Source organism: Corapipo altera, unplaced genomic scaffold (assembly GCF_003945725.1).
Source record: "Corapipo altera isolate COAL_440 unplaced genomic scaffold, ASM394572v1 56, whole genome shotgun sequence".
Classification (NCBI taxonomy): domain Eukaryota; kingdom Metazoa; phylum Chordata; class Aves; order Passeriformes; family Pipridae; genus Corapipo; species Corapipo altera.
In genome coordinates this window covers 10,001,795-10,023,735 of record NW_020884896.1, presented here as the reverse complement: position 1 = coordinate 10,023,735, position 21,941 = coordinate 10,001,795, and the positions used below count along the sequence as shown (strand labels likewise).

The following is a 21,941-nucleotide window of genomic DNA, read 5'->3' as shown; positions in this document are numbered from 1 at the left end:
AACTCAGTTTCTGCTCCTTCCAATCTACTTTGAGCAGAAATCCAAATTTGAATGACCACCCATGCCATAGTTTCCCTGTACTGCTCTGCTTTTTTGCCATGTCAAATTGTAGTGAAAGGGAGATGAAACACATTTCTAGATTTGTACTTTCTTTCAGCTGTATGAATATGAAAGTGCCCAAAAGGCCTTAATGTATCTCCGGAACATCATGAGGCGGGACAGTAATTTTTCCATGTTTCTCACTGAGAATACCAAATCAGAGAGATTAGGTGCCTTGTCATCCTCACAGGGCAAAATTGCAGAGAGTCATCCCAAGACCCAGGTTTCCTGGATGCCATTTCCATACTGTGGTCTACAAGACTAATTCTATTTTTGAACCAAAAGCACCAGGTATGCCAACAAGCAGTTGACCTGAAAAAGAGAGACCTTTTTCTACCTATGCCACTTCAAAAATTAATTTCAATATTATTGTTTAGTTAGTAAGCAAATAATTGATTAAAGTTCTTTCCAGAACTTCTAGGGTAGAAACACTAATTTCTTTCCCTATCCTAACACTCAGGTTACATTTCTGACATTAGATAGACAAAACTCATTTGCAAGCAATAGACAAAAGCAACTTTAGGGAAGGAACTATTGGCTATGGGGAAAAAGTCAATATCAACTGTCACCAACACCTTGGCTCAGTTACTCCACATCTATAAAACTTTACTTTTATTCTCCATCCAGATGGAAGAGATGACAGGCTGTAATGGGGACAAAATAAATAAAAAAACCCTCACAGTTTCTTAACACATGTTGCTCATCACATATTGCTCTCTCCTGTCAGTGTGAACCACTAACTAATGCTTGGTTAACACAGTCACTCTCCTGGGATCAGTGATCCACCCTACCATGGCCCCCTTGTCCTCACCTTCACACTTCACTTACTAAAAGAGAAAAAAGATCTATTGCTCTACAAGACGTTCTGACAGACTAAATCAAGTAGATTCCTGGGTCTTACAAGTAAAAAACAAAGTCACGGTGTGTAAATATTTTACTCAATTCTGAAAATAAAGGACATAATCCACAACTCAAAGCCTGTAACTTTGTATGGACCTACAGTAATAGTGCAATCCTTGCATCAGGGAACACAAGATTAAAAAAGGATACACTCTTACTGGGCATTTCATATCCTCAAATAAGAACTATTTCAAGAATATTATTTTGTTTTCTAATATATTATTAAGTATTTTTAGGGCATGAATGTTAAATGTTACCATTTAGTGATCCTATTATTTTTGCCAGGAATTTGCAGTTAACATATGAAAAGCCAGAACATACCAGTTCCCTTGCTTCTTCAAGCTGTTTCTCAACATTTGCAACCATCTGCTTCTTCTCATCTGAAATAGAATTGTGAAAATACCAATATAATTGTGCTCTTGCCATAAAGAAAAATACACCATTTCAAAAGTTTATATGGATCAGCTAAAACTGACTCAAGAGATTTATTCTGTGTGACATCATCACAATGGGGATACCCACATTAGTAATTAAAAAAAAGGAGACTGGAGAATCCTTGAAGTCTTCTGCTCTGTTATGCAGCATTTGCTAGTTAGGAAAGCACTTCCAGCTGCTCCAAGTGTAGGAGTTATGCCTCAGTTGGCACTTGCTGGGTGTGCACAAATGCATGAGAAGGCACATACATACACTAAATGAAAAAAAATATGGTTTAAGAACAAAGGTTTATCTATTTATTTGTAAAACATGAGATGCACAAAACCAGGCATCCCACTTAAAATTAATCCAGGTACTGAAGAAAAATTAGGTTTCTATTCCCCTGCTCCTATGCTGGGTCTAGAACTGTTTCTTTTGCTTCAACAGACACAAAATAAAATGCCACAGGAACTACAAGAAAATCGCTTTCTTCTGGTAGCAGTAGAAATGCAAATTAGTAATAAAATACGAATATTTAAAAAAATTAAAATCAGTTTTAAGCGATCATCATCTGCCAGGTTCCCTAACAGGTCCATGTCCCAGCTGTAGAGATTGACTTTTGACCTGCCTCCAACCATCCATTCACAGGGAAAGGATCCAATAGGAACTGAGGACTGAGATTCAGTGTCACATCATCATAAACACTCCATAGCTCCTCAGAGATCATGATGGGTAAGTCTACACTGGCAGAAGATTTTATCATGTATCTTTAAACTTCAGCTTTCTTTTTTAGTCTGAATTCCTTCGTTTCTCTTCCACATGATCTCTTTGTATCCTGGAACTGACAGATTAAAGACCAAAAGGGACTATCTGATGATCTGCTTTGATCCTCTGCATGCCACAAGCCACTGAATTTCAAGATGGGACTGTTTTATTAATTACATATAATTTAGCTTCTCACAGGCTGAAATGCTTATCCATCTATCTTCTCATTTACCTAACATACCCTACACTCTCATTTAAGGAAACACAAACATCACAATCTGTCCTTCCTCAGTTACATATATTGGAGCTCTGCCTGCAGAGAGGATCAGGCTCAGGATCATCTTTCTTGCAAATCTGGAATTCATGCTGCCACATCTGGTGGATTTCACTAAAGCAGAAGCTGCAGGAAATATTTTCTGTGCAGCACTTTTAGTTTTCTGCTAGCAATGTCTTTCTTTAATTCCCCATCAAGTCCTCATGATGGCACTCAGGCCAGAAAATTTAGTGATTTATCTTCTTAAAATAACTAAACCCAAAAGAAAAGAGAATCTGCCACCTATTTTCCCACACACATTTCTATTCCCCTATACAGCATCCCAAAACACCTCCGTTCTTTCCTTCATTAGAAGCTGGTACGATGATGGTGGACAAAAATAAACACAATGGAAGATATAAAATACACAACATTGTTTTATTGAAGCTGAAATATAATTTTAAAATAGAGCAGCAGAAAATATATGTACTCTAGTAATTTCAGTATTTCCCTGAGTTGTATTGGATTACAATTTCCATAGACATTTAGTAACCTGAAATTTAGAGATATAAAGTTGGGGTTTCTGGAAGGCATTTCATGCTGTACATATTCTGCTTGTACTTGTGATTACAAGAACTATGTAGCACTCCACTGGCCAGTAAGATCTTACCTACTCAGAGAGAGATTGAGCTACAGACCTTTAGTAGGGGCAACTCAGTACACAGGGAGATCTGGCTGAAACTGCTCCCATAAGACTGGGGGGCGGGGTGGAGGCATTCAAATCATATCCAGTGGTTTAGTTAATTAAACTTTAACCCAACTCCAGATTTTAACATCAACCCAGATTTACCAGTATATAATCACCCAGCTGGCGACAAGAGCAGCTTCTGGGAGTGAGGTCAAGTGACAACAGGCCTTCGTTGTTCCTTTAAATACAGATGTATGAGAGGCACATGACAACATCCCGGCATGGCAGCTTTGGAGGAGTATCTTCACAGACTTCTAGGAAAGCAGCTGCTGACCCTCTAGGGCACACAGTACCATGCAGTCCATGGAATGGTTTTCAAAGCATTTACTTTCAGCTTTACTTTTACTTCCATGGTTAAGCGAAGGAGAGAACTTATTTCACAGTCAGAATCCCCAGAACAAGGAGGGCATAATATTCACAGGATGACTTGCTCAGAGATTGAAAATGAGATGCAAGGGAGTTACTCTGAGTAAAAGAAGCTTCGCATTAACCTAGTGGATCAGGACAAACAAGCTACTATCCAATTAAGGATCCTCATATTACCAACTCTGTAAGTCCACTGTGACTTAGCAGTTTTCAACCTGCCAACTTGATTATATCTTTAAATACACTTTCATCACATGAAATGAAAAAAAAAAAATTTTTATAACTTTTTGTCTTGATTCAGAATTGAAATACCCTTTCAAGAAAATAAAAAACAATGCTCCATCAAATATATCCAAATTTAATTTTTTTCTCCATATTGCTAGACAGAATGCTCCAAAGATAATATTGTATGTAGCTTGTATAATTTAACTGGTCAAATTAAAAAACTACAGATAAACTACAGATTGGAAACAAAAGTGTGTTTTTCCTCTGTGTAGGATTGCAAACAAAAATCCATTCTGTGTTTCTACACAAGGTTGTACCATTTTCTTAAAAGAAACAAGTTTTCACCATATTTTCCTCAGTTCTTTCAGCTTTGCCCTGGCATTAGTCATGTTTTTTGTCCCCTAAAATACAGCAGTTACAGAAAGGTGGGAATCTGCCTACAAAGGCAGAAGAATAACACAGCACTGGTTTGATCTGACAGCCAATGAAGAGATTGAAAAAAACTAGATCAAGACTGAGTAGTCCCATTGCTTGTGGAATTGTTTCTTTTTATTAGTACATGCTGAGGAAGAGACTAAGTAACAAAGGGCTTCAGTTCACAGACCACTTGAAGATTTTGCTATGTTGGCTCAGGTGATCTACGTGTTCACCACTGCCAGAAGTTACTGTCCAACAGCAGAGATAAATGAAACAAGATACACATTTCTCTCTGAATTATAAACCTGTGTTCTAGAAGCATAATACAATGAGCCAGACCTGAAATGGAGACAGTAAACTTCAGTACAGGGGTACAACAGAAAATTAAAGGTGGGACTTTCTTCAGCTAAACCTGTTAGAGACTGAAACACAACGTTTTGATTACCCAGTAGAAAATGCAGGTATCAAGTATCAGAAGAATGGCAGCACACTAGTTTAAAACCATCACAGCCCAGAGTCTGTTGTGCTGGGAATAGACTAAGTATCACCATTTGCCCTGGTAAAACTATCTTTCATATCAAGCAATCAAAATTTCGATAAATTTTTGGTCCAATCACAAGATAGACATTTCTCTGAAACACTAAGGAACATTAATAAAACACATCAGTCAATTACATTCATTCTTCAAAGACCTGCAGCAGCATCCTATTTAAAAGGCATTTCTCTATTTATAACACTTTCTTTAATCCTCTAGATGATGTCTGCCTTAACAGAAGACACTCTTTCCCAAGACATTCTATTGTCCCTGCTGCTTATTGTTTCTGTATTATCAGAGAGCCTTTGTTACATTTCTTGCTGAACTATTTATGCATTTGTGACAACAGGATTGTTTGCTGAGCCATTATGCTGCTAGAACACAAGACATCACGTCCTGACAACACAGAATGCAGGAATGTTGCAAAAACAATCAACCAGTATTTCTCCAAGTCGACCGAGCAGGAGGCTTACAGCAGGTCCATCTTGAGCAGCACAGGGAAATAAACCAGTCACTAGACTTCAGGAGATCTCTTTGTATTATGCAGAAGCAGCACAAGTCCTTACACCTTTCATCCTGCTTCTTCCAGCGTGGAGGAAGAAGGCCATCAGCAATCTCTCTCAAATCACTGCTGCTGAAAACTGTCACCTCACATCCCCCTCCCACCTCACAGTCCTCTTTTTGAGGCTCTCCCAGCCATCTCCACAAGAACTAACTGGAACTTCTGGTGATGAAGAAACAGATCTTGTAAATATTCCTATTAAGAAACAAGGGAAAAATGTGCATTTAAAATATTTCTGATTAAAGTGTTCAGCATAGTCAGAGATTTTTTTTCCCCCGGGTGGTCAAAAGCCTCTATTAGCTAAGTCTGCAGCTTGTTTTGAAGTCATAGAAAATGTTTTTTTCTGATGAAAGACAGAATAGCCCCAAAAACAGAAGTAAAGCCTCAGTTGTCAACGTACAGGGCAAGAAGCAGCTATAATGCAAGTCAGTCTGAACCATGTATGACCAGCCTCAAATCCCAACATGGAAAAGTCACCTCTTAATAAAAAAGTAAAATTAACCATTGTGTTATCTTGATGCCATTTAGCCCGTACCATGGTACTGGTCCTGCAGGGAACATGTATTCTTTCTCCTCTGAGAGGATGGCAAATTCTGGAAAAAGTAACCTTTTTCTGAAATCTGAATGATTTCAAAGCCTGCTGCTTCTAGGCTGTGGCACTGTTTAAGCCAATTCTCTTTAAACATCTGGCATGTAAGCTCCAAAGTCTTCCTAAGTGAATATGGGAGACTGATTAAGCAGAGGATTATGAAAATCCACTACTATTAAGCAGAATATTCTTTCTACTGTTGAACAGACTCCAATGACTTCCAAAATCTATACAACTAGGAACTTAAATCTCTATTCTTAACTATTAGGAAATTACATCTCTCTTCTTTTTCCATAAATCAGTGTAGAACTATTGATTTTCAGAAAAGGAGCCAGTAGTGTATTTATGATGTCTCCCTGTTCCTGTAAGAGGTCCTTAAATTTGCTGTTTAAAAGCAAAGAACCTTTATGTATTCTCTCAGTAAATTTTTCTAGTGCACATTTACAGGTTAAATATAATTTATGAGCAGAGTAAATTACACCAATTCTAAATTCTAATCTTGGAAACTCTTTGATTCTCTTCCTTCTTCATTTTGCAAGTTTCTATTAGAAAATAGACAAAGTTTTCCACCCCAGCTGCAGCTTCTTGGGAATTATACCCCCTTGTCTTTTCTGTTAAGATCAAGAGCAAAACAGCTTTGTTAAGCCAAGGAAAAGGCACAGTTTCCTATTCTTTAACCATGGAACTGAACCCAATTTTTTCAGAAGACTTTCTAACTTGCTAAGAATAGAACTGGACGTAACCTTCCAGAATCAAAAAGGCTTTTACTCAAAATCCCCTAAGATCACACATTTTAGTTGACCATCTACCTCAAATCCTGTTTAGAGTCACTACTTAAGGATGCATTTCCCACTCTAAAAGTAGGATGGTATTTCTTTGGTCCTGAATGCCCGATACTTTTCCCTTTAGTCATACAGGAGATTGACATACCATTAGCATGTGTTTATTTCCTCCTTATACAGTATCCACTCCTATGGTTTAAGTTCCCTAAAGGTTTGGGAAACGTGCATTAGAAGCAGAGGCAGAAATATTAAATGACCTGGAAACAGAAAAGGCATTAAGCTGAGCTACAAGAGGAGTAGATGACAAAACCATGAGTGTCACCTTCCCTCTGTCTCATACTCAGACCCCTGTACTGGGGCACTGATTCATATGTGCTGGGAGATTGACCTGGCCTGATTAATGAGATTATCATTTTCACCTTTTTACACTGACACTCTTACAGACAGAATTGACTCTGTTGCAGGGACACGCCATGAATCAGACCATGAACGCTGTAGGCTCCTGACAAACACATTAAAGCAAATGAACACTGATTTCTTTTGAATCTGCTCCTGCATGTGAGTCACCACAGTCAATTATCCAAATCAAATGTACGAACAGTGGGCAGCAAAAATAAACATTCAGATTAAATCACGCACAAAATCGGTCTACGCCACAGGAAAAAGGGCTTGATTTCCACCACTGATGTTGAGGCATGACCACAATAAACAGCATCCAGCAGCAGTGCTAGCACAGGGAACACGCCTCAGCTCTGCTCAGCTGCACTGGCGTAACCTCGCGTGGCCCCGCAGCGGGGCAGAAGGCAAGGGCTGATCCTCACAGGTGACCAGCAAACGATATTCTCATTGAAGAGTATTCTGAACACACCTCATGAGACAACGCGCGGCTCGGACAGACCCGGGGCGGGGAGGTGGATCCCGATTCTGCTGTGCAAGGAGCGAGGACACACATTCGGGTACCGGGACACCGAGACCTCGCTAAAAACACACCGGCCGCTCCCGCCGCCGCCCCGCGCGCTGGGAACGCGGCGGCTCCGGGACCGGAGAGGTTCCGACAGAGGAGCCCCCCGGGCCTGCGGGGCGACCGCCGCAGGGGCAGGGACCAGCCTCTCACCTCCTACCAGCTTGGGCACCTTGCCGATGCGGCCGGTGATGTCGGCCGTGAGCACGGCGAAGTCCTGCTCGTAGCTCTCGAAGTCGGCGGACATCGCGGCGGTGCCAGTGCCGCTGCCGGGACGGCCCCGCCGACACTGCTCTGCGCCGCTTCCGCGTTCTGACACCGCCAAATGCGCCCCGCCCGCCCCCGGCCACCTCGCCGCAGGTTCCGCCGGCACTCAGGTGCTGCTACCGGCACGGCTTTAAGCGGCACGGCTTTAACCCGGAGTGGTCTGACATGCGGGGTCGCGTTGCTCCGCGGGCACAAACCGGTGGCCGTGGTGATGGGTCACTCCCTTCCTGCAACCCCGCAGTGTTGTAACCCGCAGGGGCACACAGACGCGGCTGCCGCACCAGCTGTTTCCCGGCGGGCCCATATCGAGGGCGCACCGCGGGCGGGCGGTGGCAGCGCGGTACCCGCTCCCCCCCCGCCCCCACCGCTCCTCCCCTTCCCATCCCTGTCCCTTCCCGCCCTGCCCTCGCCTGCCGGCGGGAGCCATGCACGGCGGCGGCAGCGGCAGCGGCAGCGGGGCGGTGGCGGCGGGCCGGCGGCGGTAGCGGGGATGGCGGTGCCGGGCGCTCTGGGGCGGGCGCGGCGCCTGTGCCACTGGGGCCCGGCAGTGGCGCTGGCCGTGGTGGCCGTGTGCTCCGCCACCGCCATGGCCGACGCCGCGCTCTGGTACTGGCCCCTGGACACGGCCGGGGGCAGCGTCAACTTCATCATGCTCCTCAACTGGACCGTCATGATCCTCTACAACTACTTCAGCGCCATGTTCGTGGGGCCCGGGTACGTCCCGCTGGGGTGGACGCCGGTAAGCGCTGCCGTGAGACCACCGCGCCCCGGGGCCGGGCTCTCCCGCGGTCTCAAGGGCAGAAACCGCGTGTCTTTCCATGCCACCTCTGTCCCCTAAGAATGCTCCGGGCTCGCAGGCCACTCCTCCCTCCTTATCTTGTTTCGAAATCTTCCCTTTCCGCCTCTTTCCTTCCCCCTCCCACTCCCCCGCCCCGCGCTTAGTTGCTGCTTCTCCCAGCGTTTCCAGTCCGCTCCAACTTGCTCCATTCCCTCCCCTGTGCTGTGAAGTCGCTGTGGTTTACAGGGGCTTCTCAAAGCAAGAAAACAGGAAACAAGTGCTGTTAGCAACACTTGAGAACCTCAGGGTTATCTGCAAGCTCTTGCAGGCACTTGTACTGGAGGCTTTGCTGCCAGCAGTAACAGTTACAAGAAATTAATTTTAAAATTTTTTTTTATGCGAGCCAGAATATTATATGTTGATCTTATGCTTAATGCAGTACTAGATGGAAATTTGCCTTTCCTGTGCTTCAGTAATCTCTTGGAAGAGGGAGTAGTCAAGGACCAGAATGATACAGGTTCAGAGTTTCAAGGCAGCTGCCCAGAGTTTTCTGTTGCAGTGGCACAATAAAAAGTTTAGTAATAGTCACATTTCTACTTGTGGAATATTACTGAGGATAGAGTCTAGTCAGAAGAGGATCCTGATGTAGCCTTAGCAAGACAACTGTGTATTACACTTTGTGAAGGGAAGATTTTGGCCAGAATTACTACTGGCTATCAACAGGTGTCTCTGTCTCTCATCCTGCTGTAAGAGAGATTATAGAAACATTATTATTAATGCTTAACAAGTACTGCATCTTAGTAGTAAACCTAGATTGGCTTTTGGAATAAAATGGAGAGACAAGGGGCACAAGATTGATTGATTGTATTTGTTTTTAATTTTAAAGGCCTCATGCTGTTTTTTAGTCTCAGAACTTCACTATGAAATCCTGCTTGTACAGTCACTCTTGCTAACTGAAGAACTGTTTGTTTCTTTTAGCAACCAGCACTTTCAACAGTGGGAGATGGCTGTGTTGATAGCCAGATTAGCAAAGAGATTATTTCATTTTGGTTTTTTCTCACTTTGTCACCTACCATTAAATAGTGTTGGACTGTGAAACTCACCCTTTCAGAAGAAATCAAATATGCTTAGGTTAGGAAAATGCCAAGAATATGCATATGTTAGTGAAGTTATGTATATATCTAACACTCCTATTCTTCTTTTTAAAGGAAAAATCTCAGGATTGCATGTATCTCCAATACTGTAAAGTGTGTCAGTCTTACAAGGCACCTCGTTCACACCACTGTCGAAAGTGTAACAGGTACTGTCTTTCTTTAAAATTATTTAAAGTCCATATTAAAGCATCTTAAAAATCTAATCATAGGCTATTACCATAATTTGTTCTTCCAGTACTTGTATTGTGCTTTTTAAAAAAGCTTCCATATGAACACTATACCCATTTCAAATATTTCCTCTTTGTAGCTGTATGATTTCTATATAGTTTTACCGTATTTTAGTTTCATAAATGAATGTCTTTAACATTTTCCTTATAGCTTGAAATCAGTTTCTCCTAAGAACTTCTTGACACTACTAACAAAACAATGCAGTCTTGCTTCAGGGATGTGAGTGTGTGTAAATACCTAAAAGTCTTTGAGTCTTTTTTATGTTCTGAGTCCAAACATTCACCTGCTGAGGGAGTAGAAAAATCTTTTCTGTCATCTTTCCAAAAGTGAATTAAATGTTGATTTGAGTGGAAATTTTGTACTGTTCTTTTACTCTTCACTAAAGAGGATTTTTTTTTGAGGGGAGTCTGCATGTTAAGTGAGGCAGTAAATCTTTTTTAGGTCAGTCTCAGAAGTTTGTACCTTGTTATCTTTAAACAGACTTGTTCTGATACAAAATATGCTTTTATTATAAATAGCTGCACTGGAATTTAGTGCAGCTTGAAAAAATCAAGGCATTTCAGCTCTCTGCAATCCAAACTATGGTTGCATTTATCTTGGGTTTACAGGGCAGGTCGTCCTCTGAAGGATTGTTAAACAATGGGGTAAAAGGATATTGCAACATACATGTTCATTTGTTATTTCTATAAACACACTGTGTTTTTAGGAAGTTGAAACTCTAGAGCTGTGCTGTAATTCGGCTGCATCATCTCCAGATTTAAAATTTGAGGCTCCTTTCCTTGAGTGACAATCTTTACACTGAGGACTGATCACTTAGGTGTTCACTTACTTTTACACCTGTCAAGCTAATTTGGGATGTGAACAAATCTTTAACCTGGTGGGGGTTTTTTGTATCTGTAAGCTACACCAAAATTAACCAGCTTTAGGTTGAATACAAGAGTGTATCTAGGGTGTTTACACTTGGTAAAGATATTTTGAAAAGGATTTTCAGTGGTGTGAGGTCAATACATAACAGTTGAGGAAGCTTTCAGTGTTTACTCCTGAAAATAGAGGCACTTACACACTTGCATCTGTGTAACTTTAAATATTCTTCCTGCAAGTAGTTCACAGGGAATTTGATATTTCCTTTATTTTTCTGGCACGCTTATTTAAAAAAATTAGCAATAATATTAGTGCTTAATTATTGTGATGATAGTTCTTACAGGTCCCATCTTATGGCTCTGTTTCCTGGCTCTGGAATATGCTGCTTTTTAGCAACTAGCAAGTTTGAGTAAAGAGTAGGACAGATAACTAAGAAGGATAGGACCTGGAAGCACTTTTTATTTGCTTTCTTTTATTTTATAGTGTGGAAGTATAATTCTGAATAGCAGCAAAAAAAGAAACTACTGTGTTGGTCTGTTGGAAATTGGTGGGTTTAGATGAATGAATGGTGTTTGAATAATAAAAAGTTAGCTGTCCTTTTCTTTGAGCTTTTTGATAAATCATATGTGTCCTTTATATTAATCAATATTTGTTATTCACAGATGCGTCATGAAGATGGATCACCATTGTCCTTGGATCAACAACTGTTGTGGATACCAGAATCATGCATCTTTCACTCTGTTTCTCCTCTTAGCTCCACTGGGATGCATTCACGCTTCTTTCATATTTGTTATGACTATGTACACTCAGCTTTACAACAGAGTAAGAAAACATAATTAAATGCTTAGAGTATTATTTAAGTCAGATGCATAAGTTATCTCTGGAAGTACAAGATAATTTGGTCTTCTGAGAAGCAGCATGTGGAATTCCTTGCTATTGTTTCAACATGTGCTCTTAGTTCTGCTATCTACCTATGAGAAGTATATATATTAATTGCAGGAGGATTGAGGGAAAGTTGTTTCTGTTTTCTTTCTTTTTTTTCCCCTGTTGCTTGTCATAATTACAGAGAGTTTCCTAGTGCTTTACATTGTCTGAAGACAATTTCTGAGTAGCACTTTTATAGAGAGAGACAGGCCGTGTTGTGGCTGCCACAGAAACTAGCTGCTATTTGTTTCCAACACGCAAGTTAGATGCTATTTATTGTCTTTTACTTGCCACTTTTTTAGAATTATGTCCATTTCTTCAAGGAAAGAAAAGTACGTTATTTTTGGGACTAAAATTAAATGTTAGTTTGTGGTTTTTAAGTGGAAAACTTTAACTGGAGCAACAATGAGCAAAGGTTGTTCTGCAATGCAGCCCTTATCTCAGATTCATGGTTACGATTATAAGCTTTGATTTCAGTCTTTGTGGTTACAGTGAAGAGCTTGTTAACATGAGCTGAGTGTAACAGATGAAGTTGTGTTTGTAACAGCTGAGTGCGGAGTGACAATGTTGAGAACTGCTATCTGCCAAAGCTTTCACAGGCAAACCTGTAGCACTTCCGTGGAAAGTGGGTACTGTTCCGTGCAAAAGTTGTCTGTCTAGTACTGATGAATGCCTTTTTGTTAACATGCAGGAGTCCAGATATTTTTTGCTGGTTTTGGGCCTGTACAGCTGGCAAGATGATATTTGTGGTTTCACTTTCTATCCCAAAGGTCTCCATCTAGCAAAAAAACATGCTGATGAAGACAAAAGAAAAGTCTTTTGAAACTTTTTTTTTTTTAATTACTCCACTTGCATTATGAACCTGTCAGAAGTTGGACACTTACCTTCAGAGCCAGATTTCCTCATGGTAACTTGCTTTGTTTCAGCAGTTGGAGTGTTCTAGACCTGAATGATATTTTCCCTTTGCAGATATCTTTTGGGTGGAGTTCTGTGAAGATTGACATGAGTGCAGCCAAAAGAGACCCTCGACCCATTATTCCCTTTGGACTGTCTGCATTTGCTGCATCTTTATTTGCCTTAGGACTGGCATTAGGAACAACTATTGCTGTTGGTATGCTGTTTATTATCCAGGTAATGTTAAGGCTCTGTTACAAAGAAGTTGGAAGTTTTAAGTTTTGCCTGCTTGTGTAGCGGAAACAGAATTCAGGGTTGAGATAGGAAGTGTCATTTAGAGCTTATGTTGCTGTCTAACTTTTCCAGGGGTTTATGTAGCTTTATCCCAGTTTCTCTGTTGTTACCACAGGTTTTTTTCCATTATTTTTCATGGGGGAACTTGGAGGTGAAAGTCTAATGAACTAAAGAAAACATGAGATAGACTTTATAAACTCTCTGAAAACAGCAAAATACTTGGCCCTGTCTCTGAAAATAGGTATAAATGTGCCTGATATGTTTCTTAAAATGTTTAGATCTTTGGAAGGAAGCAAAAACATTTTAAGCATAAACTGAAATACTGTGTAATACAGGCTTAAGTATATAATTCTGGAGCATGTATCTCTGCTGAGTGTTAATTTTTAACATTTTATGTTTCAGTTAAGTCTATGAAAGTTACTTTGTTCTTTAAAATAGATTTAGTTTGTTAAGTGACGTTTTCTTTACATAGGTGATGTATTTCTGCAGAAAATAAATGCTAATTTCACTTGTCACTTTTATTTTAGATGAAAGTAATTTTGACAAATAAAACTTCAATCGAGTCCTGGATTGAAGAAAAGGTAAGCTCTTATTGTAGTATTCTTGTACTGTTACAGAGTTTATTCTCCATATTTATTAGTTTTTTGTTTCACCTCTCTGGATTTAAACCAAAGGTGTCATTTCCATTCACCACTGACTTAACACCTACAAGCAGCATTTCCCTTACTCTGTCTCTGAAATTCAGTGAAAGAGATGAGAAATCAGGTAAATGCATGATTTTTCTTTTCTTTTTTTGTTTGGAGGAATTTGTTGAACCTAGAATAATATTTGCTTTGAAAAGACTTTGCTTATCCACTTGAAACATGTGGGTGTTTTCATCTGAAACTTGAGTTGTCTTTGTTGTTATACTTACCTGTATCTTTAATTGTCCACCTCACTGACCCATTCTAAGTGACATCTTCTGACTCATGGTTTTCCTCATTTCCTACTTTGGATATTAAGGGAGGATTTTCTTGATTTAGGAAGATTTTCCTTGATGGGTAGGATTTTCCTTGATTTTGCAGAAGTACTAGAAAATACCTAGTGTTCTTGCCTTTAAATTTCTCTTTGATTTCCTTATCTTTATGGAGGTTTTCACAAGATTTTTCAGGAGAAATACAGTCAAGCAGTAGAAGCTAAATTTAGAGGAAGCAAAACTGACTCAGTGTTTAGAAACTAGTTCAGTGCTACCAGGGTTTTTTTTGTGTAAGTCCACAAACATTTCACGAATGTCTTTATAGTTTTTCTTTTATTTTGTGTGTCAAAATTACCATGAGAATCTTGACTGGGTATAAGTACTGAAGTGTTGTAATACTGGCTCTTTTCACAGCATCTGGCTGGATCCTAGCCATGATAGACCTTTGAATAATGGGACAATTGAATATAAATGAAAGAAATTTCTGTTACAACTGTATAGTAGCTTTTGGAATAATATGTTCAAATTTTAACTGTAAAACACAGGGTGCTAGTATGTCCCTTTTGATAACTGAACATGGACTGTAATACATAAGTATTTAATAAAATGGCTTTATTGCAACAGAGGACACTCTTCTGTGGCTGCTCCACTAGATGTCATTGGTACTGTGGGAATGTAAAGCTCATAACTGTGGAATAGAGGCAATTCAGAGCATGTCTGTGTGTGCAGTTCTTAGAGGTGGAATTGGCACTACCCTTGTTGAATTGTGCTCATGATCATCCATCAAAGAATTCTGAGCTGTGGAAGCTTCTGTAGGTAACTGAGAATTAGTCAGCTGTTGGTCCTTAAAAAAAAAGCCATAAAATCAGAGCGTGGAGTGGGTTAACAGTGTAGTCAGTTGACTCTGCTGTTTCAGAGTAAGTGGAGGGTGATGGGGATGGGGGACGCTCAAACCAGACATACTTCTAAATGCCATGATTGTTATAAGTAGTTTTAAAACCCTGGGTTAGTATAGCAGGAGTTAACTGCTCTTGCCTGAAAATGTTTGTTTTTAGCTCTCATGGACCCATACAGGCGACCTGGCCTTTTTCATATTTGCTACTTGATTGCAGTTTGTAGGGTTTGTTTTTATGTACTGCATTTCTTAATTATTTTCTAGGCCAAAGACAGAATCCAGTACTACCAAACGGGTGAGACCTTTATTTTTCCCTATGATACGGGAAGTAAATGGAAGAACTTCAAGCAAGTGTTTACATGGTCTGGGATTCCTGAGGGAGATGGCCTGGACTGGCCAGTTAGAGATGGGTGTCATCAGTACACTTTGACGGTAATTGGTTTGCAGTGATATCCCAAGCTAATTCTCCCCACTATCTAGTTGTCTGCTTTGCTTTGCAAGTATAGACTAGCTTTTTAAATAACTAAAATAGACTGGCTAGAAATACATATACAGTGTTCTGTTGAATGTTTTCCCATTTTTGATAGACTAGAACTTATACTTTTGTGAGTGCTTTTAAATGCTAACAGTATTTCCTATGTTTGTTGAATGGTTTCAATACCTGGCTTCATTTTGTGTTGAACACACAAGTCCTTTTAAACTAAACACTGCCTAAATTTCTATTTATAATCATTTATAGATAGAGCAACTGAAACAGAAAGCAGACAAGCGAGTAAGAAGTGTAAGTATTTGTCAAGTTTGATCTGAAATGACAAAGTATCAATATGAACATGTAATTGCTAAGTCTATTTCTTTTCTTAATTTTAAATTTAACAATAAAATTAAGATTTTTCCACATAAACAATGTATAGCAACCTCTGCTTAATTCAACTTGGCCTTTAGCCTACTTTGCATTTGCTTCTTAGTTTCCAGATGGGAAGAAATGTAATAATAAAGATGATTGTGCTTCATTGTTAAGCAGTTAATTTAAAATTTAGAGTCCCTTTGACAGCCATTGTCATTATGCTTAAATGTAATAATATGCTTGAATTTATTTTTTTGGTATGAAATTTATCAGCAAGACCATAACCCCTTAAAATAATCTATTGCTGTGTTCTGTTAAAATTTGTAGGTTCGGTATCGAGCCGTAGAAGATTACAGTGGTGTCTGCTGCCCTGTGACTAAAGGTGTTAAAACATTCTTCACAACACCGTGCACTGAAGAACCCAGAATCACACTGAGTAAAGGGGATCTGATTTTAGCCACAAGAGGCTTAAAGTTAGTGGCCCCACACCTTTATGTTTGGTTAAAAGAAATATCCAGATGAGTTCTGGCATCTAACTACCTGTTACGCTTCCTTCCCCAGACACTGGATGTATGGTGAGAAGATTCTCGACTCAGCTGCTGATGGTATGAAGCAGTTATTTTCACTTTTTCTGTTGAAAATTGCAAATCAATTTTGTAGCTGTCTGGAAGTGTAGCCAATATTATATGTTCAGTTCTCAAAATGTATAATGATGACCTTACTTGCATTAGCTTCTCTCCACTCCACATCCACAGTTTTTAGTCTATACATCTGATAGACTTCCCAGTTTTGAGTAACATTAAATGACTCTGTCAGATTGGCAGAATACTCATCTAGTAGTTTACTGGAAATTGAATGGGAAGGGGGGCACTTCATATTCTAAGAAAAAGTTAGACTTTTAGACTCTAAAGATATTAATGATTATTTACTTTTTTGATATTTAAGTGGTGGTCTGTCTTAAATACACCAGGTTTCCTATCTACACACCCTGCATAACTATAAGACTGGGATTAATCTTTTTATATCTTAAAAACAAGGAGACATTATGTCTTTGATTTGGAATAATTTCCAAAGACTTTGATATGCATTTATAAAACTAACAACTACATGTGTTGAAGATGCTAAAGGTTCCTGCTGATCTGCAGAGGATCAATATCACAGCCACTTGCACTGAAGCTTTTACTTTTTTTTTTTTACTTCAGACCTCTTGATTTGGACTGAAGTAAAATTTTATCTGCGAGACAATGTGTTGGATTCTGTTATCTCTTCCAAGCAATTGTTAATTTATTGCATGTGCATTCCATGTTGGCAAAAGCAAGGCTGCCAGCAGCCAGTACACTGACAGTGTCCATGCTTTTTGTGGGAGGTCTGAGACCTTTATGGGCTGGAAGTGCTTTGGCAGCTCACTCCATGAACTCCTTCAAACATCAAATCTAATTGTGCATGGTAATAATTTTTATTGTGTTGCTTATTGTGAAGATTAGCAGACATATCTGCTATATTCAATGTTGGGTTTTTTTTTTTAGTCAGGTGGAATGTGGTGTGCGTGGGGAATGGTGAATACTGAGAGGCTGGATTAGAATCCAAAATAACATTGGCATTTTGGAGAACTAGGCTTCAAAAATAGGATGAAATTTGTTAGGAATGTATAGCAAATGCTATAAATAAGCAGGAATAACAAGTTGCACTAAAACAAGATGGCAAAATGAATGATTAAGTAGCAATTCTGTGGAAAAAAGGATTCAATCATAATCTTAAGATGAGTCAACACTTTCAAAAAAGAAAAAAACATATAGCTTCCCAGATGTATGAAATAATCCTTCAACCTTGGCAGAGACTCAGCTGAAATACTGCCACAAGTAAAAACAGTTGCTTCATCTCAAGAAAGAGTAAATCAGCTATAAAGGGTTGAGAGGAAAACAATGAAAATAATTAGAATAATAGAAAATGTGACTTATCAGGCAAAGCTGAAAGAATTGGGATGGCTTACCTGGAGAGGAGTAGGAGATAGAGAGCCCAAGGTATGTACAAATAGTCATCAGCTGTATGAAAGTCTGTGATAGAGAAGTTTATCTGCTTTCTCTGTCCCTGGTGTGTAGAAAGAGGACTTGTGAACCTGATTTATAGACAGAAAGATTAAGAAAGGGTATTAGGATGAATTTTTCTCAAGGAAGGTAGAGGACTGGAGAACTTTGGAGATATCTGAAAACATTTTAGGTAGTGGAAAAGAATCAAATCATCCTAAGGCAATGATGTTAGGAATGACTTAGACGTTCTGTCTTATAGAAGAAAATAACTTATTGCTTGATGTCTCTTCCAGTCCTGTGTTTTTCCTCTGCAGTGGTTCATGGTTTTTTCCAAGTTAATGCAAATTTTCGTATCTTAAGGTGGAATAAGAGAACGAGGCTGGTTCCCTAGGAAGTGTGTGGAAAAATGCCAGTATGACTCTGAAACGGATCAACCAGTGGATGGAGAGAAGAAAAACAGATAGCCTTCTAATTTTTTTAACTATGAAATGGAATTTTTACTTCAGACCACAATCCTTTACTTGAAATTTTCTGTATATTACTTTAGATTTATGCAATGAATATGTTAGGATGAGGTTTTCTTTTCCTCACAGCTGAAAGGGTTGGATATGCCTGTGCCATGGTTTGCATACTTTTTAAACAATAAATAATTGAAGAAGCCATTCAGTGGATTGCCTTCAAGATGCATCTTTTTCATCACAAGTCAGGACTTTTTTTTCTTTTTGCTGTTTAAATTGCATTCTGAGGGTTCATTTGTTAGGTTTTTTCCTTGATCGCATCTGATTGTGATGCGTGCTGCTTGTCTTTTGTATTTCTTTGAAGCTGCCCCTGAAAATCACAAAATAAACATCTGATTCAAATTCCAGATAAAATTTGTTACCTGTGACTCTTAATCATGTGAATTGTCCACCTCCAATAAATGATACATTCATATTCACTTGTGGATTAATTGTTCTTAGACATAGAAGAACTTGTTTATAGGCATGGGAATGTGAACGGACTGGGAAGTAAAGATTTCACCATTGTAAGTTGTCTTTCAAGCTTAGAAAGATTTCTGCTCTTGGGATAAGAATATTCTGTGCTTTTCGTGGCAAAAAATACAGCCAGCACTCTCTGCTCCCTCTGAAATCTGAGCCTGTACCCAAGAGACTAGAGTTCTTGTTCTATCTAGGAGTGAAAGAAAGCAGTAGCCAAGAATGAAAAGTTTTGTGAGTCTGATTGCTGCTAGTGAATAACACCTGTCTCAGAGCATTTTCATTCAGCATCTCGTATGGATTATTAGCAGGAAGACCTTAAATTGGAGTACCTTGTACCAGCTGAAGTCTTTCTAAATGTCTCCAAAAATGCAGCAAGTGGCCTTGCTCTTACAAATTTAGTGTAGTTGCATGTCACACATGTTGCGAGTTTTTGCAAGTTACTGTTTTAAACAAACACCTGGTTTATCTCCACCTGCCTGAGTTTTCTCACAGGCAGATGAACAGTTCTTAAACAATACTAAGTGCATATAGCAATCACTACATAGAGACAAGCTAGCATTACTCCTGTATGCTCCTGCTCAGATGCTATTTCCAGCAGAAAGCAACTTTTTTGTTACCCCCATCCTACTGTGCATTAGTGCTGACAGTGGACCATAGTCCTGGGCTCTTTCTGTGTGGCAAGGGAGAGCTAGTGTTCAGTTTTAGTAGTTTGCAAGAAGGTGATTTACCTCTCTTGAAAACAAAATACTTATTTTCTAGAAGCAATTAGAGGGGTAGGGGTGTATCATACTCCTAGTTTCTTTACTAGCAAGGATGTAGCTACTTTGAAATATGAGCAGGAATTAATATGAAAACCCCAAACCTACATGGAATACTCAGCCTCAACTGCAGTAGATTCTGATCAGGTCTGTAGTCTACAACCAAATATTACAAAAGAACCTTCTCTTCCAGCTGAGAAGGCTGGCAGCTCAGGACCTCTCAAGCTTGAATTAAATGTACATTTCAGGCAGACTGTTCAACCACGAAATAATGAAAAGTTTGTTTTCTGCCCCTGCTTTTGCCTCCAGTCTGAAGAGATTGTCCTTTATGACACCACTGAGTGTGCCAAGTACCTCAGTTCTTAGTGAAGAAGGGCCTAGGTTACCATACATGACCAACTGTGCAAAAGACTAGCCTTGGTATTCTTATGCATGTAACTTTGAGGTGATTGCCAACAGTAATAGAAATAAGTGATGAAAAATTTTAATCCAGGTCTCTTACGAGTTGAGCAAATACAATCTAGTGCTAGAGTTTAAGCATCTCTCACACAACTTTTCAGATGCTAGGTAATGACCAGGAGGAAAAAAAATAGAGCTTCCTGTGCTAAGATGCCAGTGATTTGCAGGCTACTTAGCTTTTACAAGTGATTTGCCTATGGCATTAGAAAATTATTCTAGAGCTGTCTTGATAGTATGGATTGAAGTAAAAACCTCATTAAAGCCAAATTATGAATTACGAGTCAGTATTTGAACACTTCCTGTCTGGATCAGGAACAGTAAAGACTAACAAGGAATTCACAAGTTGGAGGCACAGTGGGTTTTTCATAGAGGTGGAAGGAAAAACCAACAAATTTTATTTTGCTATACAATTCTGACATGATTTGGAAGCCAAAATCAGTCTAATTCCTGATGCAGTACACAGGAGTTGTTTCTACTTTGTTAATAGGAAGCTTTATTATCAATGTTCATATTAAATATCTGCCTTATGTGAATCGTCTTTTAGCTGTGGTATCTCATTATTCAGCATGTATACACAGCTATACTGCAGACCACTTGGATCAGTTCACAATGAGAGCTTTTAAAAGAAAGTTGAGAAGACTGGATGTTATTTTAGTGCCAGTCTTTGTATCATGGGAAAAATATTGCAGAGGGTTGAAGTTCATTGTGCCTGTAGCCATCCTTACCTCTGATCCTTTTTCCCTGGGTACAACAGTGCTTCAAGGCTACTGTAGCTTTCCCTAGTGTTCAAACAATAGCCTGAAGTAATTTTTGCACCTTTTCAATGCAAACCTGGCTAAGGTACTCGTTTCCACTTCAGATTGACGTGGAAGCAGTTCATATGGCAGAAGTGGCACCCAAGAGCCCAGTTTCAGACCAATTTGCACTTGAATTGCTATATGTTTTATTGTTCAGGCAGTGCCATTACCCATTGAATTCCATCTCTTTGTAACAGCTACCAGCAGAGCCACAAACATGAAAAATGTAAAGCATTGTAGCTTACGCTGTGAGAAGAGGCTTGATTGTAATTAGGAGCAAACCAAGAGATTGAGGCATTTCCTTTTCCAAAAGAGAATGCAGCTATACTGTATTAGAAAGTGAGCTGTACAAAGTTGCTGCTTTCTGAGCTGTGACACAGAAAAGGAGGTCTTTTCTACTTAGCTCACAAATGAGAGATCTCTTTGGTTGAACGAAGCACTGTGATTGGTATCTGAACACTGCTGGTTGAAGGACCCACTACAGAATGCTGGGCTTCAACATCCGAGCAGATCTCTACAGGGAAGTGTCACTGTTTATTGTATCAACAGAAGTACTTTCTGGGCACTGCACCAGGTGGCATCACAGGATTCAGCCTTATCAGTTTACACACATTTCAGTTGCACTAGATTTACTGTCCCCAACTGACTTGCTCATTTTTGTGTCCAAAACCAGTTTCTGTATACATTTCTTCTTCCCTTGAGTTGTTTTATGTTCTCCCCAGTGGGACATGGGAAGAAAGATTAAGTCATCAGTACATCTTATGTCACATTGCTTTAAAGAAGCATAGGAAAGATAAGCAGCATAGTTACATACACTTTCAGAGTCTTAGAAGTCTTTATAGCCTCACATTTGTGACAAGCACAAAAAGTGACACAAGAGTTACCTGAAAAGGTCAAGGTCTTGGGCCTAGACTAGAAATAGAATTGAGTGAGTTGTTTTTATTAGGCAAAGCTAGGAGATGCCCTACAGCAAGGGCAGATCTTTCCTGGCCAAGAAGTCTACTTGTTTTCATTTTGGTATATCTGATGCAGAACATTAAATACGGAGAGGAACAACCACTAGCTATTTGAACAAGATAGAGAAGACAATTCTTGTTCCCAGACAAGGACAACTGGCATAGGAAAGGTACCTGTACACCTTCCCCATATTGCAACCTTGTTAGCTCTGGATTGCCTTTTGAACTGATACAGCAGACTACTGCAGGCCCAGGGA

The 21,941-nt window shown here is 39.6% G+C and overlaps 2 protein-coding genes across 6 annotated transcripts in view; one reads left to right on the top strand and one right to left on the bottom strand.

Annotated features, from left to right (window-relative positions):
- VTI1A (vesicle transport through interaction with t-SNAREs 1A) overlaps window positions 1-7,935 on the bottom strand; it is a 272,432-nt gene extending 264,497 nt beyond the window's left edge. For all 5 annotated transcript variants that reach the window (XM_027647785.1, XM_027647786.1, XM_027647789.1 and 2 more), the window contains exons 1-2: window positions 7,770-7,935; window positions 1,321-1,379 (exon numbers count right to left, since the gene is read on the bottom strand). In XM_027647785.1, the coding sequence (XP_027503586.1) occupies window positions 1,321-1,379; window positions 7,770-7,863 (153 nt within the window). In that variant the 5' untranslated portion in view covers window positions 7,864-7,935. The remainder of the gene's footprint in view (window positions 1-1,320; window positions 1,380-7,769) is intronic.
- A 323-nt stretch (window positions 7,936-8,258) lies between these two features.
- Window positions 8,259-18,674, top strand: ZDHHC6 (zinc finger DHHC-type containing 6). Its single transcript, XM_027647778.1, has 10 exons — window positions 8,259-8,622; window positions 9,870-9,961; window positions 11,567-11,726; window positions 12,798-12,959; window positions 13,544-13,597; window positions 15,131-15,298; window positions 15,606-15,647; window positions 16,038-16,183; window positions 16,272-16,315; window positions 18,098-18,674. The coding sequence occupies exons 1-10, from the start codon at window positions 8,374-8,376 to the stop codon at window positions 18,199-18,201; spliced, it is 1,221 nt and encodes a 406-aa protein (XP_027503579.1). The 5' UTR covers window positions 8,259-8,373; the 3' UTR covers window positions 18,202-18,674.
- Window positions 18,675-21,941: the final 3,267 nt, after the last annotated feature.